Below are 19,880 nucleotides of genomic sequence, written 5' to 3'. Positions count from 1 at the left end.
ACCAATGTTTTAAGTCATAGGTATGACTCGGCCGAGGCTTGAACCAGCGACCTCTCAGTCTCTGAGCGGGCTACCGAGCTAGTAAATCTGCCCCCCTCAAAAAAACAGTAATTGACGTTTGATTTATTACATCAAGTATGTGACGTATTCATAGATATTCCACACATGAAAGAGGAATAATTGATTCAGACAAATCATATAGTGAGTTTTTAATGTTTAACTACAAAAATGTTCACATCATTTGGGAAAAGTCCTCTAAGGTAATTTATTCGTGTGAGAGGTGCTTTTGGATGTCCCAACTGAGACATTTTCCAATGCCGAAGAATCCAATGTTGCAGAGGTACTATCGGCAGTTCCAGCCTCCTTTTGAACCAGCTCGGGCTCATCTTTACCAGCCTGAGGTGGGTGGACCAGGACCAGATCAATAAGACCAAAATCTTGGGCTTCCATGGGGCTCATGTAACGGTCTCTTTCCATTGCATTTTCTGAAAAACAACACTAAAGATTCAGACGTTTTTCAAAACTAACAGGACTTTGTAATGAACACTAGAATTCCCGGGAATGTTCTTACTCCGTCAGAATGACCAGCGGACAACCGAAAGGCTGTGTTATTTAAAGCTAACAACTCAAAGGCCCACCTTGTCACCATTGTTCTGTAAATGCGACAAGGTAGGGTTGTTCAAATGGAATGTGGTAACTGTGGTGTGGATGGATGCATAGAGTCAGTTGGCAAAAATTACTACAAAACTATATATCCGATTTCTGCTTCAAAACAAGGACTAATATTGTTTTGTCTTCATTCTGATAAGAAAAAAATACTAATACAGTAACACTATCAAAATACTAATGCAGAAATATTACAACTGATACTTAAAAAAATAAAAACAGTAAAATTTAAAAAACTTAAAGAAATACTACAAAGATACTGGCGTGAAAATACTTAAACACTTCTCCAGAAATACCAATGGAGTAATATAATACAAAAATACTGCTACATAAATATTACGACAGGAATACGAAAATACTCCAATAACGCAGTAGAAATACTACAAAACATTAAAGAATAAAAGCACACTAATACTGTTAAAAAAAAAATTCTACAGAAATACTACAAAATTACTACAAAAGTACAACCAGAGTAATACTACAAAATACAGCCTGATCACACCCCCACCAAACATTTTCCTCGCGTTAGCATAAAAACTGTCATTTCTGAATTGTGTGGTCCACATGAGCGTTTGCTCCATTAGCAGAGCAAAGTTAGCTGTCCTTAAGGCATTCTATATAGGAAAACCAAATGGCTTGAATGGGGTACTTCTGGTGTTAAATCACATAAATACTATGACTAGAGGTGCAGCAATCAATTGGCCAGCATCAGAATCTGCTCTGATCTCAAAAACTTAGGAGAACTGTTTTCGGACTGTTAAAATAAAAGCGAATCGACCAACGATGTCATCTTAGTTGTGAATGATTTATCAATAATTTTTCAATAGTGGAGACCATTGGGATACATTTAGAGCTCAGAAAAAGCTCAAAAAACATTAGGCGCCGTCTTGGGCACTTTTTGTATTTAAAATGGTAAACATCCAATGCTCTGTAACTGAATATATACCAATACTGAACGGTCACCAATTTTACTGTTTTTAACTTAATTATTATTGTGCTTTTTTCTTTTTTTCATATACAACAAAGAACAAAGGGTGGGGTTCATACACCTTTTTAATAGGCAAATTCAAGCACTCTTTAAGGACTTTCAAAGCCAATTTTCCAGTACCATTAAAAGAAGAAATGCATCGGCACTCAAAATAACAAGAGGATAAACCTTAGTTTCAAACCCCAACTCCAGCCCCAATCTTATTTTGGAACCCTGAAATCGGCATACTACCTTGCAGCCCAAACCCTAGCTCTACATCTAACCATAGCTGTAAACCTAGCCCTAATTCTGGTTCTAACCATAACCCCAGCTCTACACCTATTATGCCACCCTGCATTCAGGTCAAAACCCTAATTGTTAGCCTAGATCCCAAACCTACACCTAAATCTAGCTGTAAACCTTAGCCCAGACCCCAAATTCAGTTTAATACTCTAACAAGGACCCTAAACCTTAGTTTCTAACCCTAGCTCCAATCCTATTTGAGCTATACAATAAGTTTAAAACCCTTATTTGAAGCCCAAACCCTAGCTCCTAACCTCGGGGACATGGAAATAATTTCAAGAATTTACAAGCAATTTTCCTTTGAGATCAGGAAATATTGTTAATACCACAATTTTGGTCTGGGTAAACTTACACGGTAGCCCAATGAGATTCATGATTAATCCTTAATGTGATTGATCATTCATTTTAATGATTTTTTTACTTTACTGTAATTTATTTTACATTCTATATATAATTTTTTATATATGAGTTCTCTGATCATTGATTTCAATGTTAACTCATGTGGAGGGCTTCCGCATTGGTAGGGTGTGGTTAGCTGGCTGATAAGGCAGGGCTTAACAATCCTTCCTACGCGCATCTGCTGCCATCCCTATTCGTGCTCTGCGCCTTTCCATAATTGTACTTATTAATTTTCATGATTCATTTTTAAATTGTATGCATTGTGTATGTGTATTTGGTGTTCCAGGTGGTGAAAAGGGGGGATTTTATCATATGTATTATGTACATTGAATGTTTTTAATACAGCAAGTGCTATCAAATACATCTTAATTTGATTTAGTCAAGAAAAATACAGTGGTACCTCTACTTACAAATGTCTACATGGGAAAGTTTCAGGTTATAAAGTACCTGAATGGGAAAATATAGCCTCTAGTTACAAAGGTGTTTCAGGATACAAAGTCAAAAATACAGTACAGTACGTGGCCTTCCATTCACTGCTTCCAGAGATACATGTCTCCTTTCCGACTGTATGGTACCACTAACAAAGAGCTATCATTCACAATAGACCCCACAAAAGACATGCTGAAAAGTGGGAAAGGAGAAAGGAAGAGGAAGGAGAATTTTTGTGGCCATTTAAACAGAGCAAGAGATAATACAAACCAGTACACTGCCGTGCAGGACTTCACAGACAACAAGGAGAAGGACGGAGCCATCATGCCATCAGCCCAAATTAACGACATTTTAGCAAAATTCAACAAAGTCTTGGAAAGGAATCACTCAGAAAAAGTGTTGACAAGTAAGGCTATCGCTTATTATGATGACGTCCGCCTCTCGCATTTCCGACGGATTGTTAAAAGCCGGAAAAAGCAGAAGTCCTTTAATCAGTTTTTGAAGAAACGTGAAGCAAAAAACCCTGCTGAGGACCAGTAAACAAAGAGGCCAGTTGAAAGGTAAATTAATGTTTTTATTATTTCCTTGATTTTTGTTTTTGTTTTACATTATGTGCCTCTCACTTAATGTTTATTGTGCGGTAATCTAATTTTAACATGTAAAAAAATATATATTTTTGCCGAGTTTAACGGATAAGCGCATTAACATTCAAAGGGCGCCTCTACTTACAAATGTTTCAGGTTACAAAGCTACTCTCAGAAAAAATGTAATTCCAAAGTAGCGGTACCACTGTATCGAATCCATTTCAGGTTGGACCCATCCAAGTGAGATGATTTGTGTGAACGGAAAAATAACAAGTGATACGAAGGCACATTTTCACGCCCTCAAAGATTTACTGTGTGCGTCTTTTATCAGCAAAAGGGGACACACAATAGCTAACCCTCTGCCGTGGATCACGTACCATTGATGAAGGGGAACACAGGAGGAAAGGTGGAAGTGGGCCTTACCAATGGTTTCTAGCAGTTGTCCGGTGTGTTTGGCATACAGATTATTAATTTGTTTCTTTAGTTTCAGTATCTCCTCAGCCTGGATGGCAATGTCAGTGGCTTGACCCTGAAACACAAAACCTATTCCTAATCAAAGAAAAAAATTGTATGCAATATTTTATCAATATAACCCAGAAGTCAGGAACCTTTTTGACCCAAAGAGCCATAAAAGCAAAATTATTTTGATTCTTTTAAAGAGAGACGCACCCTATAATATGAGACAAAATTCAACAAAACCACCAAACCCGCTCTCCAGAGAAAAACGAATTTTTCAGCGCATTTCATTTCACTGTGTGACGTTTGATGGGTTCATAAAATCTATGAAACAATAATAATGCCAGAGCCTGTGTTCCATATCAATATAAATACACCACTTAAAATTTGTCTCCCTCCCGCAGTTAGTTAAGAGTGTTGAGGCTCAAATTTTTTCACTTTTGTCCAAAATCATGGTTTCAAAACAAGGTGCGTGCAAAGTTCTTTCGTAAAAATGTCTCGTAATATTGCTAAAAAGGATACCAACTTCAGTGCAGACAGCGCTGGGTAAAGAAGAGAGTGTGTGCATCTGGTCCCGTGTACAGCTCCGCCCATTTCGAATGCTCACCTAATCAAATTGCTCTAGGTGCATTGCTCTGGGTAAAACATTTGTTTTGGGATAAAATTTTGGATTAAGTTTTTAACGAAGTGATTCAACTGTAAAACCTAAATTGTTTAATGAGCTTCCGTGTTATGGATTATTTGAGATTTACAGCCAAGTAAACTGCAGTTAAAATTCTGTCCTATATATTCAGGATCGGACCCCTAGATATGATTAATAAATTGGCCTGGTGTGTCATGAAAAGAGCCATAGGTTCCCGACCCCTGTTATACACTGTCGAAAATCCCTGGTCTTTATTTTGTTGTCAGACATTTCTTACCCTAGCACCTCCAGATGGCTGGTGGACCATGACACGGGCGTTGGGTAAGGAATGCCTCATGCCTCTTGTCCCTGCAGCCAGCAGCAAACTACCCATGCTAGCTGCTTGACCAACACACCAAGTGGATATGGGATTTAGAATGTATTGCATGGTATCATATATGGCCAGGCCAGCTGTCACCACACCACCTAGGAAATTAAGAAAGTTCTTAACCAATACAATGAGTACCATAGGTCATAAACCCAAATGTGAACAGCATTACTAATCCCCAAAAAATGATGGTGATGATAATGATGAATTGGCTGTGCACCCACAGATGATATACCTAATAGGGGGGCAGGACAGAATAAGCATGCCTTTTACCCACTCCCCTCTTGTGCATCTTTTATTACCTTCTTTTATGCATTTCATATTTCTACTTTTTGTATTGCATGAAATATAAAAGAAAAAATATGTTGCATTAGTTTATACCAGTGACAACTCAATGCCAACAGTGCCCCCAAGCACTGGAATGAATGGGCTCACAATGTTCCCATCTGGAATGAAAGGAGCCTATCCGTTATAAATGGGAAAACTTGGTGACAATGCTAACCAGGGAAGTTTCAACATGAAATATAACCATGAGCAAAAGGAATAAGTGGATGTTAACAAGTAGATGCCAATAATTCATGCTAACAACTACATGCTAACGAGTCGTGCTAGGAATTACATGCAAACAGGTAGGTGCAAAAAAAATCATACAAACTGCTATATGGTGATGAGTCATGCTAACAGCTACATGCTAGCAAAAAGATGTTCACAGGTCATGCGAACGGTTACATGCTAAGGTGAAATGCTAATGAGTCAGGCCACTAGCTACATGCAACGACTACATTTTAACAGGTATATGTTGACAAATCTTGCTAAGTGCTACATGCTGATGAGACATCTTACAGGCTATATGCTAACGAGTCATTCTAGAAGCTACATGCTAGCGAATCATACCCACAGCTACACGCTAACAAGTCATGCTAACAACTAGATACTGATACGCTAACAGCTACCCACTAAAGAGTCAAGCTAACTGCTACATGCTAAGGAGTAGATGCTAATGAGCCGCGCTACTGGCTACATGCTAAAGACAGGTAGATGTTAACAAATCATGCTAACTTCTACATGCCAAAGGATACATACTTACGAGTCATGCCAACAGCTACATGCTAAGAAGTAATGCTAAAAACCACATGCTAATGAGTAGACGCTCCCAACTACATGGGTTAGTTTCAATTCATTCATTCTAACGGATGCGTTGCCACCTCTTTTAATCACCAGGAAAATTCCTTTTGATTTTAAAACTTACTTCCGCATGGCGACAATTGTACCTTCACCAAACAAGTAAAATGCAGTCTTTAAGTTATTTCATTGTATTTATTGCACTTCAGAAAAGATTAAATGAGTAGATTTAGATTTAAAATTCTAATGCCAGTTACACAACAATAGGAAGAAATCATCGCTTACCAGGGCTGTTGATGTACATATGGATAGGTTTGTTGTTGCTTTCTGATTGAAGAAAAAGCAGTTGGGCAATAACCAGACTGGCCACAGAGTCATCGATCTTATAGGAGAGGAGACGGAAAGAAATACATGGGATAAACAGATCATCATCGTCATAACACTACAAGTACCCAAGCCAAGCCCTTTGGCTTTACTACATAGAATGCCCAAACTTGCTCTGCAAATGAAGCAAACGCTGGTGTGAACCACACAAGTTAGTAATGACCCTTTGCATGCTAATGTGAAAAAAAAAATGTTTGGTGGGGGCGTAACAGGCCCGTATTTTGTAGTATTTCTCTAGTTGTATTTTTGTAGTATTCCTGCAGTCTGATTTTTGTAGTATTTCCATAAGATATTTTAGTGTATCTGTAGTATTTTTGTAGTGTTACTGTAGATGTATTTTGTAGTATTTTTGTCAAAATATTTTTATGGTAGTATATTTGAAGTATTACTGCCGTATTAATTATGTAGCAGTATCTTTGTTTTATTACTGTAGTTGTATTTTTGCCGTATTTCTGTAGAAGTATTTTGAAGTAATTCCATACGAGTATCTTTGTAGTACTTCTATAATATTATTTACTATTACTGTAGTTTTTGTAGTATTTCAGTTGTAATATTTCTGTATTAGTATTTTTTTCATCATAGTATTACTCTAGTGGAATTTTTGTAGTATTTCTATAGTATTTTTCTTATCAGAATAAGGACCACACAATATATTAGGTCCCTGTTTTGAAGGACTACATTTCATATTTAATTTTAAAGTAATTTTGTAGAATTTTTGTTGTATTTTTGCCAACTGACCATAAATGCATCTATCAACACCTCACCCACCACATTCCATTTTAACAATGGAGAGCAATGGTGACAAGATGGGCAGTTGAGTTGTTAGTTTTAAATAACACAGCCTATTGGCTGTTCGCTGGCCATTCTGGAAGGGTAAGAAAATTCCTGTGACTTCTAATGTTGAAGGTGGGGTGCAGCGTTTTAAAAGGTACGGCTGCAATCGTGACTTTAAGCCAGGAGATGGCAGCAGAGTAAAAGATGTGTTTGCAATTCTTATACACACTCAAATAAACTTGTCTTTTTTTATTTATTTGTTCCATCCCGAACAGACCCGATGAAAGAAAGATAAAAGGAGATAGGCGCAATGGAAAATAAAGCATAGGGGCTCTTTGTATTTAGTTTGGCATTTCAAACACAAACTTAAATATTTTCTCTACTAACTTTGAACTTTTTAGGATAGCTTTAAAATACACACTCCTAATTAAAAGGATGACACTGAAAAAAATTGATCAGAGAAATATTTGTAAAAAATAGACACTTACAGGACCCATTACACAAATGATCCTCTCTCTAAGTAGGCGAGAATATATGTCATAAGCCCGTTCTCCTCTGCCCTAAAATGTAGAAACACAAAAAAGGGAAAGTGAGTCTGACAATTTTCAAATGGTTGTTGTAGAAACTGTTCAAAAATTAAAATCAATGATTTCTGCTGCCAATGCAGATCATTGCCGAGTGAAATGTTCCCAAACTGATTCTGATTGTAAAAATTATTACTGTTTTGGGTGTTATATCGCATACAAAACATTAAAAATAGAAAAAGAAATAATTCCAGAGTCCTTTCTGGCATAATGAATCAGTGACTCATTCATAACGCATAGATGAAATGTACTTTATCACTTACCACAGGAGGTGTCCAAACTTTAGGAAAGTGGGCCAGATTTGGTAAGCTGAAAATGTGTGAGGGCCATCTACTTTGCCTGGCATTCTTTGAACAGTCTTTAATAAATATACCCTAGGTCAGGGGTCAGGAACCTTTTTGACCCAAAGAGCCATAAAAGCAAAACATGTTTTAAAAATAAATTGAGAGAGCCACATGATATATTTTCAGACAAAATTGAAAAAACTGCCAAACACGCTCTCTGGACAAAAGCTAATTCTTCAGCACATTTTATTTCACTGTGTGTCATTTGATTTAATCAAATGTATGAAATGATAATAATGCCAAATCCTGTGTCCCAAATCAATGTAAATATGCCATTTACAATTTGTCTTCCACCTTAAGTTAAGAGTGTTGAGGCAATTTTTTTCCATGAAATTTGTCCTTAATAACGGTTTCAAAAAAATGTGCACGCAAAGTTCTTTTGTGAAAATGTCACAAACTACTGCAAACGATAAGCATATCGTCATATTCACTTCCGGTGTAGACTGCACTGAGCAAGAGAGAAGGAAGTGCCTTGCGCTGTGTGCAGGGATCCACCCACCTGTACTGCTCACCCAATAAAAGTCGTTTGCCAGCATTTTTTTTTTATCAGTTTAAATGGTTTCTTATGAAACTTCTGCATTAAGTTGCTTCGGCTTTATATGGACCAAAATCTGGATGTAATCACTTGACTCTGGAACGCCACAGAGTTATGTGCAATAGTTACCTTTTATTTCGGAGCCATATGTACTCATGAAAAGAGCCATATATGGCTCCCGAGCCATAGGTTCCCTACCACTGCCCTAGGTGAAAGGTTTGCAATGCTGGGCGAACAGCGTCGCCACCCCGGAGCTCGTCTTGGTAGCATTATTAATTGACTCGCAGGGTCTTGTGAAAAAGCGCAGGTGTGCCATTAAAGGAGCTTCCAGTTGCTTCGCCTTTTCACAGCTTTTGTTTCCAGTTAGGGCAGCACAGCAGCGTAGTGGTTAGCACGAAAGCGGCACAGTTCTGACGTCATGAGATTGAACCTTCCTGTGTGGAGTTTACATGTTCTCCCCGTACTTGCGTGAGTTTCCTCCCACATTCCAAAAACATGCATGTCAGGTTAATTGGCTGGTCGAAATGGTCCCTAGGTGTGAATGGGCGAGTGAGTCGTCTGTCTCTGTGTGCCCTGCGACTGGCTGCTGTTCAGGGTGTCCCCTGCCCACTGCCCGAAGATAGCTGGGATGGGCTCCAGCACCCCTGCTGAGGATAAGCAGTGCAAATAATGGATGGATGGATGTTTTCAGTGAGCTTTTTGTCTGGCATTGCCTTTTGAGATTATATCCTTTGAAAACCACCAGTTTCTTGGAAAATTGGGCAGGCGCACTTGTTTGGGATTTCAGTGAAACAATACTCCACTGTCAACTTCCCTTTTTTATTTAAAGTCACAATGTCAGAAATGGGGTAGGCTAAAATTCTCACTAAATGTTAAGTTCTAGGTGGCCATAGGGCTACTGCCATACTCAAGTGAACAGTACTGGCGAGCCACATATTATTAATCTTATGACAGAGGCATCGGGCCAGTAAATATTTGATCACTAGCCGTAATTGGCCCCCGGGCCGGACATTGGTCATGGCTGGTATAGATTTGTTTACAACAAATCTAAAAAAAAAACTTTTGGGCCTGTATTGACACAAATAACTGCTAGTGGGTCATACTTGCTGATTCAAAGTTTGGATGGTACCACCTCTGCCTCAACCTGAGCCAGAAAAACCTTACAAATCTAATTTTGTCAAATCTCGCACCTCTAGGTGCCACCAGTCCCCATTTCCTCTTTTTTGAATGCAACTTTCCACTGCAAATTTGTTAATTAGGTTTGCCCCATCTCAGAAATCAGCTCTGACAGACACATTCTCTGGTACAGCAAGCTCTCCAGGCAAGAAAAACAGGAACTTGACCAAGTGGGAATATAGATACACAAACACTTTAATTATACTGGACTGTCTCAGAAAATTAGAATATTGTGATAAAGTTCTTTATTTTCTGTAATGCAATTAAAAAAACAAAAATGTCATACATTCTGGATTCATTACACATCAACTGAACTATTTCAAGCCTTTTATTATTTGAATATTGCTGATTTTGGCTTACAGCTGAAAAAAACTCAAAACTCCTATCTCAAAATATTAGAATACTTCCTCAGACCAAGTAAAAAAATAATTTTATAACAGCATAACTAAATCAAACATTTGAAAATGTCCATTGATGCACTCAGTACTTGGTTGGGAATCATTTTGCACGGATTACTGCATCAATCCGGCGTGTCATGGAGGCAATCAGCCTGTGGCATTGCTGAGGTGTTATTGATGCCCAGGATGCTTCGATAGCGGCCTTCAGCTAATTTGCATTTGTAGGTCTGGTGTATTTCATCTTCTTCTTAACTATACCCCACAAATTCTCGATGGGGTTCAGGTCAGGGGAATTAGCAGGCCAATCAAGGACAGTGATGCCATGGTCAGTGCACCAGTTACTGGTGGTTTTGGCACTGTGGGCAGGTGCCAGGTCATGCTGGAAAATGAAATCCTCATCTCCATAGAGCTTTTCAGCAGATGGAAGCATGTAGTGCTCTAAAATCTCTTGGTACACAGTTGCATTTACTCTGGACTTGATGAAACGCAGTGGACCAACACCAGCAGCTGACATGGCTCCCCAAACCATTGCAGACTGTGGGAACTTCACACTGGATTTCAAGCAACTTGGATTTTGCTCCTCTCCAGCCTTTCTCCAGACTCTGGCGCCTTGACTTCCAAATGAAATGCAAAACTTGCTTTCGTCTGAAAAGAGGACTTTGGACCACTCTGCAACTGTCCAGTGCTTCTTCTCCATAGCCCAAGTCAGACGCTTCTTCCGTTGTCTTGAGTTCAGAAGTGGATTGACCATGGGAATACGACTAATGTAGCCCATTTCCCGGACATGTCTGTGAACTGTGGCTTTTGATACCTGGACTCCAGCTTTAGCCCACTGTCTTTGAAGCTCCCCCAAATTCTGGAAGCGGCTCTTCTTCACAATTTTGTTAAGGCTGCGGTCATCTCTCTTGGTTGTGCAGCGTTTCCGGCCACATTTTTCCCTTCCAACAGACTTTTTGTGGATATGCTTTGAAACTGCACTCTGGGAACAGCCTGCTCTTTGAGAAATTTCTTTTTGTGTCTTACCCTCCTGATGGAGGGTATCAATGATGGTCCTCAGATCAGCAGTCTTCCCCATACTTGTGATTTAGTTTACTGAACCGAGCTGAGTGTTTTAAGGCTCAGGAAACCCTCGCAAGGTGTTTCGAGTTAATTAGATGATTCAGGTGATTAGTTGAATAGCCTACTTGTATACTTTTTCATGATATTCTAATATTTTGAGATAGGATTTTTGAGTTTTCTTAAGCTGTAAGCCAAATTCAGCAATATTCAAATAATAAAAGGCTTGAAATAGTTCAGTTGATGTGTAATGAATCCAGAATGTATGACATTTTTGTTTTTTTAATTGCATTACAGAAAATAAAGAACTTTATCACAATATTCTAATTTTCTGAGACAGTCCAGTATATATATATATATATATATATATATATATAGATATATCTATATTTATAGAAATATATAGATATATCTATATATATATATATAGATATATCTATCTATCTATATTGATCTCTTCTCTGGCTTCTCTTAATATTATTAATATTACCGTATTTTCCGCACTATAAGGCGCACCTAAAAGTCTTAATTTTTTTCAAAAGCTGAGCATGCGCCTTATAACACAGTGCGCCTTATATATGGCTCAATATTAAATTCCCAAGGTTTCGCAACTTACTCAACGGCCGCCGACTTGATTTTACCCCGAACAAGGAGTAGTCCGCGGTGTATGCTGGCATTTATATACCGGCGTTTCATTGGCTAACCAATGTGTCAATCATCATTTGAATCGATCACTATTGGCTAAAGTTATTCGGAGCCTCGGATTGGCTAGATGCCCAAAACAAACCCTTCAATCGGCCGAGTTTAGCAATGGCGTAGCAAGTCCGCGGTGTATGCTGGGATTTATATACCGGCGTTTCATTGGCTAACCAATGTGTCAATCATCATTTGAATCGATCACTGTTGGCTTAAGTTATTCGGAGCCTCGGATTGGCTAGATGCCCAAAACTAACCCTTCAATCGGACGAGTTTAGCAATGGCGTAGCAAGTCCGCGGTGTATGCTGGGATTTATATACCGGCGTTTCATTGGCTAACCAATGTGTCAATCATCATTTGAATCGATCACTGTTGGCTTAAGTTATTCGGAGCCTCGAATTGGCTAGATGCCCAAAACAAACCCTTCAATCGGACGAGTTTAGCAATGGCGTAGCAAGCTTGCTACAGTACGCCATAAAGAAACATGTTTCATTAGTCTGTATTTGTAAATATTCTACTCTCCTGGATTTACTTCACTCACGGTTGTAAGAAGACCATGATTGCGTATCATTATTGAACGTGAGAACTTGGGTGAGTTATGCGGCTTTATATTTTCCCGGTATCTTGTTTTAGAACTATCTTGATGTTGCTGTGATGAGTTGAGTGAATTAAACTCAATTCCAAGTGTTTATTGTCATATGCACAGTAAAGTTGTGAGCGAAAATAGAAACATAGAAATGTTTGGCATTTCTTGAATCCCAAGACTTCAACCTTCCGAATGATATTTGAAATGACGCATTTAAGTGACATCGTACGGACACCGCATCCGCACGTGTCTACGACACGTATTTGCTTCTTTGCAAGCTTTGGGAATGTTAAGGGGGTAATCAGTTTGACTGAATCATCTGACTGTTTTGTCGAGTTCCCATTGTAGCGCCTTATAATCCGGTGCGCCTTATCTATGGAAGATATAGGACCAAAAACTATTTTTTGGGGGTGCGCCCTATAACACGGTGCGCCCTATAGTGCGGAAAATACGGTATTCTAATTTTACATTAATAAATGCACTTTACCTGAATACGTATGTCAGCCTGGTTCGAATAGAGGTTGTCTGAGCTGATTTCAACAAAATCTTTCGTTGTTAGCCTGATGTTGCTATAGCCGCCATTTTGTTTTTCCGCCAAGCAGGCCATGTGTTCGTATGCAATCCACGACAATCTGCTCAGAAAAAAACACTATCCGGGTCACGGCACCAAGATGTCGGAGTTGAAAAGATATAAACTCATTGCTGAGAAAAGTATTCAAGTAGAGTCATGTAAAAGGTTTAAACTACTGCGCAAATGTAGTGAGCCCGGCCCACCCAGGCCGTTCTGACCACATCCAGTTCAGCAGACGGATGCGCAGTAATATACAATGGGGTCGCGCATGCGTATTACATTACATACAATGGAAAAACATTGAAAATGTATTAAAAACAATGGAATTAGACTGAAAACGTAGATCTTTGAAACGTGACTATGTGTGTGTGTGTGATGATTACTTGTATATTAAAAATAGAAAAACAGGTTAAACAAGTTAATTTCATAGCATAGGAATCTGAGAATTATACAACTAAAAGTAGCTTACTTTACATATATACATATATATAAATATATCTCACACACACATAAATTATATGTATATATATATATATATATATATATATATATATATATATATATACACACACACACATTTTAGCATAACATCGTTTCCGCTCGTTACTCTATATAACAAATTAGAGTAATCCCTTTTTTTTTTTTTTTTTTTTTTTTTACAATTTTTATGGCCCTGCACAGACACGGATGGTGCGAGGGTGCCAATGCGCTGAGTTTTGGTGGGAGTAACGGACTCTTAGCCGATCAGAATGCAGAAAATGAACGATGAAAAGTAGCAAAACTGTGTAAACGAAATTGCAATGTAGGGAAATATGGTATACTGTAACAAAAAGTAAACGTAAGCAAGATGATGTTTTACTGACCGTTTGCTCTATTACTATAGGTATCAGCGGACTTCTCCATGCAGGACTGTAGTGGATTTGTCTTCCGAATTTGGGTTCTTTTCCGAAAATTCGAAACACCCTCTAGAAGACAAGAAACAAGTCACCATTATTTTCAAAGTGTTTTCAATTGGCCACAGCTGTTGCAAAGAACATTATACATAACAAGATGTGTTGAATATGTACGGCAATGATTCAAGTACTTTATTGACAACATAATCTATGAACTAGGGCTGCACAATTATTTTCAGAATTCACGAAATGGTCGATTATTTTTTTTATTAAATCGATGAATCGGATTTCTTAAAGACATTTTTAAATTTTCACCTCTTTAAATATGGCAGTTTTGGACAGATGGAAAAATAGTACACAAAACAACAGAATATTCTATAATATAAAATCAACTTGACAATACACAAAAATGCATACAAATATATATGCGAACACCTGCAAATATGCAAGATGCGCTTTTCTTGACTGCCTTATTCAAAGATCCCATTATATTTGGACTTATCATACAAAACAAAAAAGAAATAGAAACGCATTTCATTTTATGTAAAAAAAAAAAGAAAGACTAATAAATACTGTAGCTTTTTGTCCCCAGACTGCTGAGTCATCAGATAAAGTAAAAACAAAAGAGGTGAAAAAGAACTCGTTATAATAAAGTACACGAAAAAAGGAATCCCATCCTGGGCGTAAACTTCATTAAATAATTGTGTGCATGATATTACTTTGATATTGTTGATATTCTGATCAAGGGACCCCCAAAATCTGTCCTTTTTCCCCCTCGTTTTTTATTTCTTTTTTGCTTTGAGTGGAAAGAGCACAACTGTGGGTGGACTCTGCCCACACCTGGCTTCCTCAATTTCAAGCATTCACAAGTACTTTACACAAAATTCAAGTACTTTTCAAGCTTTCAAAGACTATAAAATTCAAGCATTTAAGAATTTCAAGCACCCGTACGTATGCCGTGTACAACTCTGGATCACTCCTGTTTGGGGTGCAACTTTCGATTATTAAAATAATCGATAGGTCAGGAGAGGGCAGCACGGCAGCAGTGGTTAGCGCGTGTGCGCCACAGTTCTGCGGTCATGAGATCGAACCTCCAGTGTGGAGTTTGCATGTTGTCCCTGTGCTTGTGTGGGTTTCCTCCGGGCACTCCGCTTTCCTCCCACATTCCAAAGACATGCATGTCAGGCGAATTGGCCGGTCCAAATTGTCCCTAGGTGTGAATGAGCGGACGAATTGTCTTTACCTGTGTGCCCTGCGACTGGGTGGCAACCAGTTCAGGGTGTCCCCTGCCCACCGCCCGAAGATAGCTGGGATAGCTCCAGCACCCCCGCGACCCTACTGAGGATAAGCGGTTGAGCTAATGGATGGATGGATCTGGCAATTATTTTTTCCATTAATTGAAGAATCGGATTTAAAAAAACAAATTTTTAGTTTCCTCTTTATTCAAATATTGACAAACAAAACAGATCATTCTGTAATATATAACAATTAAAAATCCAAGTGTTTGTCAAATAGCTTAACAATAAATAAAAATACATACAAATGTATGCTATAAACTTGCAGGTATGTAAGACACATCAGAGTGGAATGCGAGTACTTGGGCTGGATGTTTGTTAGGGGCTTTCCATTTATTACAATACAGTGGGACCTTGCTACTTCTCGGTTCGACGTTCGCGGCTTCAGAGCTTCGCGGTCTGTAATGGTTATAAAAAAAAAAAAAAAAATTAAGGGGCGCCGCTACTTAGCAGATTTTCACTTTTTGTGGGTTTTTTCGGCGGAACATCAGCGCGATGGAGCGAGTTCGGCGGACGCGAGAAAAGGCGGTGGGTGTGATCGGGCTACCCCCGTAACTGGGGGGAGTTGGCTCGTCCGACGACCCCAGTAGCGCAGCACGACGACAGGCAGCCATCCGCGCGCGGCGGGCAAAAGGCGGCGGACGTGCGCGGGACCCCCGTAACTGTGTCGGTGTCGTGCGTATTGAGCCCAAAAGTACCCCACCGCGGGTTAGGGGCTTGCTCGCGGGAGCCACTGAACGGCACCCGCGGTGCGGCGCAAGTATAAACCCTGTCGTGAATTTGTCTCTGATCGTCCCGGGCGGACGTATAATCGCCCAGCTGTACGACTCTTAGCGGTGGATCACTCGGCTCTTGCGTCGATGAAGAACGCATCTAGCTGCGAGAACTAATATGATTTGCAGCTGTGATTAGCTGGCAACCAGTTCAGGGTGTCCCCTGCCCACTGCCCGGAGATGGCTGGGATGGGCTCCAGCCCCCCCGCGACCCTAATAAAGATAAGCGGTGCAGATAATGAGATTTTGATTTTCACTTATAGCGGGTGGTTTTGGTCCCCATTAACCGCGATAACCAAGGTCCCACTGTAATACAGTTCTTAAACAAGTGCCCAAAGGGAGTAGGCTAAAACCAACTTTTTTATTATTTGCAGGAAACACAAATTCAAAATCAAAACAGAAAAAAACAGAACTTTACCCCACAAAGGAAAATTGGAAAAAAAATACACGCCATTTCAAACTAATATTTTCATTGCTAGTGACTCATGTATAATTTAATATTCAAAGCAACTCATGATCTGTTCATCTTCTTGAATATCTCATCTCATTAGCCGTATCGCTTATCCTCATTAGGGTCGCGGGGGAGGGCTGGAGCCCATCCCAGCCATCCTCCGGGCAGTGGGCAGGGGACAGCCTGAACTGGTTGCCAGCCAATCGCAGGGCACACAGGGACAGACAACTCATCCGCTCATTCACACCTAGGGACAATTTGGACCGGCCAATTCACCTGAAATGCATGTTTTTGGAACGTGGGAGGAAACCGGAGTGCCCGGAGGAAACCCACGCAAGCACGGGGAGAACATACAAACTCCGCACAAGAGCTGGATTTGAACCCACGACAGGTTCCCATGACATGAACTGTGCCGCACAAGCGCTAACCACTGCGCCGCCGTGCTGCCCATCTTCTTCATCCAAAATTTACATATATTTTATGATTTTTTTTTTTTAATTTATGTCAATAAGGGACATTTTTAAAGTCATCATCTAAATTGTTCCATAAATAAATAGCTTTTGGGGTGGCACAATGGCTTTTCAATGTTGGAGGAGGAATACTGGACCTTAAAGTTCTGGATTCCCTCTGAGATAAGTGTCTGCTCTGTAAAGAACCACCGTTTAATATCCTTTGCAGCTGCAAGTCGCTTGGGATACGTCTCAATCAGTTTTGCACATCGGGAAACTGATATTATTACCCATTCCTCCTTGCAAAACAGCTCGAGCTCAGTGAGGTTGGATGGAAAGCGTTTGGGAACAGCAGTTTTCAGTTCTATCCACAGATTCTCAATTGGATTGAGGTCTGGACTTTGACTTGGCTATTCTAACATCTTGATATGTTTTTGGTGAACCATTCCATTGTAGCTTTTGCTTTATGTTTTGGATCATTGTCTTGTTGGAAGACAAATCTCCGTCCCAGTCTCAGGTCTTTTGCGGACTCCATCAGGTTTTCTTTAAGAGTCTGGATAGCATTTAAAAATGGTAAAAAGCTTACAATGTAGCTTGCTAAATAGCTAAAAATGTATCTTTATGTTTAGATAGAACTGTGAATAGGAATAAAACATAAAGAGAGATCACTAGCCAAGAGTAAGTAGGCAGATAGAAAGTTTGAAAAGCAAGATAGCTAGCTAGAAAGGAGGCCAAAATTTAGCAAAAATGGTAGATAGCTTGCTAAGTAGCAAAAAAGGTGGGAAGACAGTTAACTAAAAAACTTGCATCTTATTTGCTCATTCTATTAACAAAACCCATACATTGGAATTTAGTTTGTTTTATTTCCTGTAAAGTAAATAAAAAGATAAATTAATCATTTTTAAATACATGAATAGATTCTCATTCTTTTATCTTATTATCTTAATACTTGAAAATATGTTTTGTCCATTAGGCCCATGAACTGTAATTTATCTATTCAATGTTCTCAAATGACAACTTGTGTTGTTGATATGGAAGTAGGAAGTACTAAGTAGGGTTGAATAGACTAAGTCAACAGATTAAAAAAAAATCATTTTACTAGAAAATCACAATGACCCAGGGGTGCTGAGCTATTTTCAGAGAAGGTTCTCGGGCACCTCCGCTGCCCTTAGGGGGCACCCTGGTTCCCGCGGGCACCACGTTGACGACCACTGGTCCAGAAGCTATATAATCGACTATTTGCATCCGGGTATGCGCATGAAGTCACACGTAAAGTATGAACTCCTTTTATTTTTAAATATAACTGCTCATACTCTGCCACCGCTGCCACTGCCATGTGCACATAACCTCAGTGAAATCCTTTAAATAGAAAATGCTTTTCTGACCGTGAAAAGGGAGTTCATTATTCAACGCAGCTTGGAAATTCCCAATGTGTCCTGCTCCTGCTCTGTGTTCTTCTTTTTCCTTTTCTTCTTCTTCTTCTTTTTGCCTATTTTTCTTCTTCTTGTTGTAAACAACGCTAAAGTGCATACTGCCACCATCTACTGTTCAATGTATTCCATGCACAGACGTTCACAGCTTGTATCAGGAGTGGGTGGGCAAACTTTTTGAGTCGCTATTGGATGAAAAAACTATAGAACTATCCAATTTTTCTTATCAATTAATAAATATTACATGCAGACATCTGAAATTTGTATTTATTTTTAGATTTATTTTCCATCCCTTACGTAAATTTAGCCTAACATCCTAATCCAAGACTTACCCAAAGTAAATTGAATGCTGCTCTTGAACTCTTTGGAGAATGCGGACGCTTTTATATTTTAATATATGAAGTTAATAATAATAATAATGTTGCTATTATTATTATTATTGTTGTTGTTATATTAAAACTATAGAATATTATTTTCATCACTCCTGAACTAATCCCCCCTGGTAAGTCCCCACTCCAACCAATTAGGTTTCATATACATGAGGTCCCTTTCCTCATGTGTGGAACCTAAGGCGGTTGAATTTTTTAAAGCTAATCTAGCTGTAGTTTTTTAGCTTATCAACATTTAGCTAGCTAAATTTTAATAGAATAAAAAAATTATTACCTGAATATAATATGTTTTCAAAAAAACTCTACTCAATAAACATTTACCATAATTTGTCATAACATACAATAACTTTAAGAGCGCCTTGTTCAAGTATAACACATTTTAAAAAAGATAAAAAATAATGAGGTTAAAAGTTGAATTCACAAAAAAATCAAATGATATGACTTCCGGTAAATGGCTTTTATGGAGTTGTAATCTTTTTTTATTTGAACACGTTAAAAAAAAGAAATCATAAAAGAGCATTAGAACATAAAACAAATACATGTTGAAATTAGATTACTGCACAATGAACATAAAACAAGAGACACATAATGTAAACATTTTTTTTTGCCAAAATGTCTTTAATACTGGATAATGGAATGATGTCTGCATCCTCCTTATCGTCTCTGAACTCTTGCACGGTGTTGTGTTTCCATAGTCAAGTCAAGTCATGTTTATTTGTATAGCCCTTAATCACAAAGAGTCTCAAAGGGCTGCACAGACCATATATTATTGCAAACTACAGACTATTATTACACCATCACCTGAACTGAAACCTACATGAGGGCAAGGAAAAACTCAAAAACCTCATCATGAGGAAAATGAAGAAACTTTGAGAAGGGACCACACATGGGGTCATACCCCTTCCAGGGTGACCAGGCTGCAATGGATGTTCCAATAACAAATAATAAACAGATGCTGTCAACGTAAAACATATGTTATTCATATGCTATCGAATAGAAGTCTTTTTAAGCTTAGAGTTAAACATTTCCACTGAGGTTGCAGATCGAATCTCAGGGGGGAGACCTTTCTTTTATCTCTTGCTGTGTTTCGATGGCCAGAAAAAGTATATTCTTCTTCTCTTCTCATTGTCTACTTATCTGCAGGTCTTTCGTGGGGTCC

The 19,880-nt window shown here is 38.8% G+C and overlaps 2 protein-coding genes across 3 annotated transcripts in view; one reads left to right on the top strand and one right to left on the bottom strand.

The window, feature by feature from the left end:
- Positions 1-184: 184 nt before the first annotated feature.
- clpp (caseinolytic mitochondrial matrix peptidase proteolytic subunit) lies at positions 185-18,431 on the bottom strand. 2 transcript variants are annotated; one of them, XM_088335001.1, is made up of 8 exons: positions 18,288-18,333; positions 13,905-14,006; positions 12,958-13,102; positions 7,583-7,654; positions 6,222-6,318; positions 4,725-4,912; positions 3,772-3,877; positions 185-485 (listed from the first exon to the last, which is right to left on the bottom strand). In XM_088335001.1, the coding sequence occupies exons 3-8, from the start codon at positions 13,075-13,077 to the stop codon at positions 256-258; spliced, it is 813 nt and encodes a 270-aa protein (XP_088191127.1). In that variant the 5' UTR covers positions 13,078-13,102; positions 13,905-14,006; positions 18,288-18,333; the 3' UTR covers positions 185-255. The 2 variants fall into 2 exon arrangements, with proteins under 2 accessions (XP_088191127.1, XP_088191082.1); XM_088334956.1 differs by lacking the exon at positions 12,958-13,102 and having other exon boundaries at positions 18,288-18,431.
- The window catches only part of aldh3b1 (aldehyde dehydrogenase 3 family, member B1), a 67,860-nt gene continuing 66,137 nt past the window's right edge, over positions 18,158-19,880 (top strand). Inside the window, exon 1 of the mRNA XM_088334936.1 lies at positions 18,158-18,176. The gene's annotated coding sequence lies outside the window, so the exon portion shown is untranslated. The remainder of the gene's footprint in view (positions 18,177-19,880) is intronic.

This window comes from Urocampus carinirostris, chromosome 1, assembly GCF_059441175.1.
Source record: "Urocampus carinirostris isolate Australia breed hairy pipefish chromosome 1, RoL_Ucar_1.0, whole genome shotgun sequence".
Classification (NCBI taxonomy): Eukaryota; Metazoa; Chordata; class Actinopteri; order Syngnathiformes; family Syngnathidae; genus Urocampus; species Urocampus carinirostris.
This window is presented reverse-complemented; position numbering and strand designations above follow the sequence as displayed.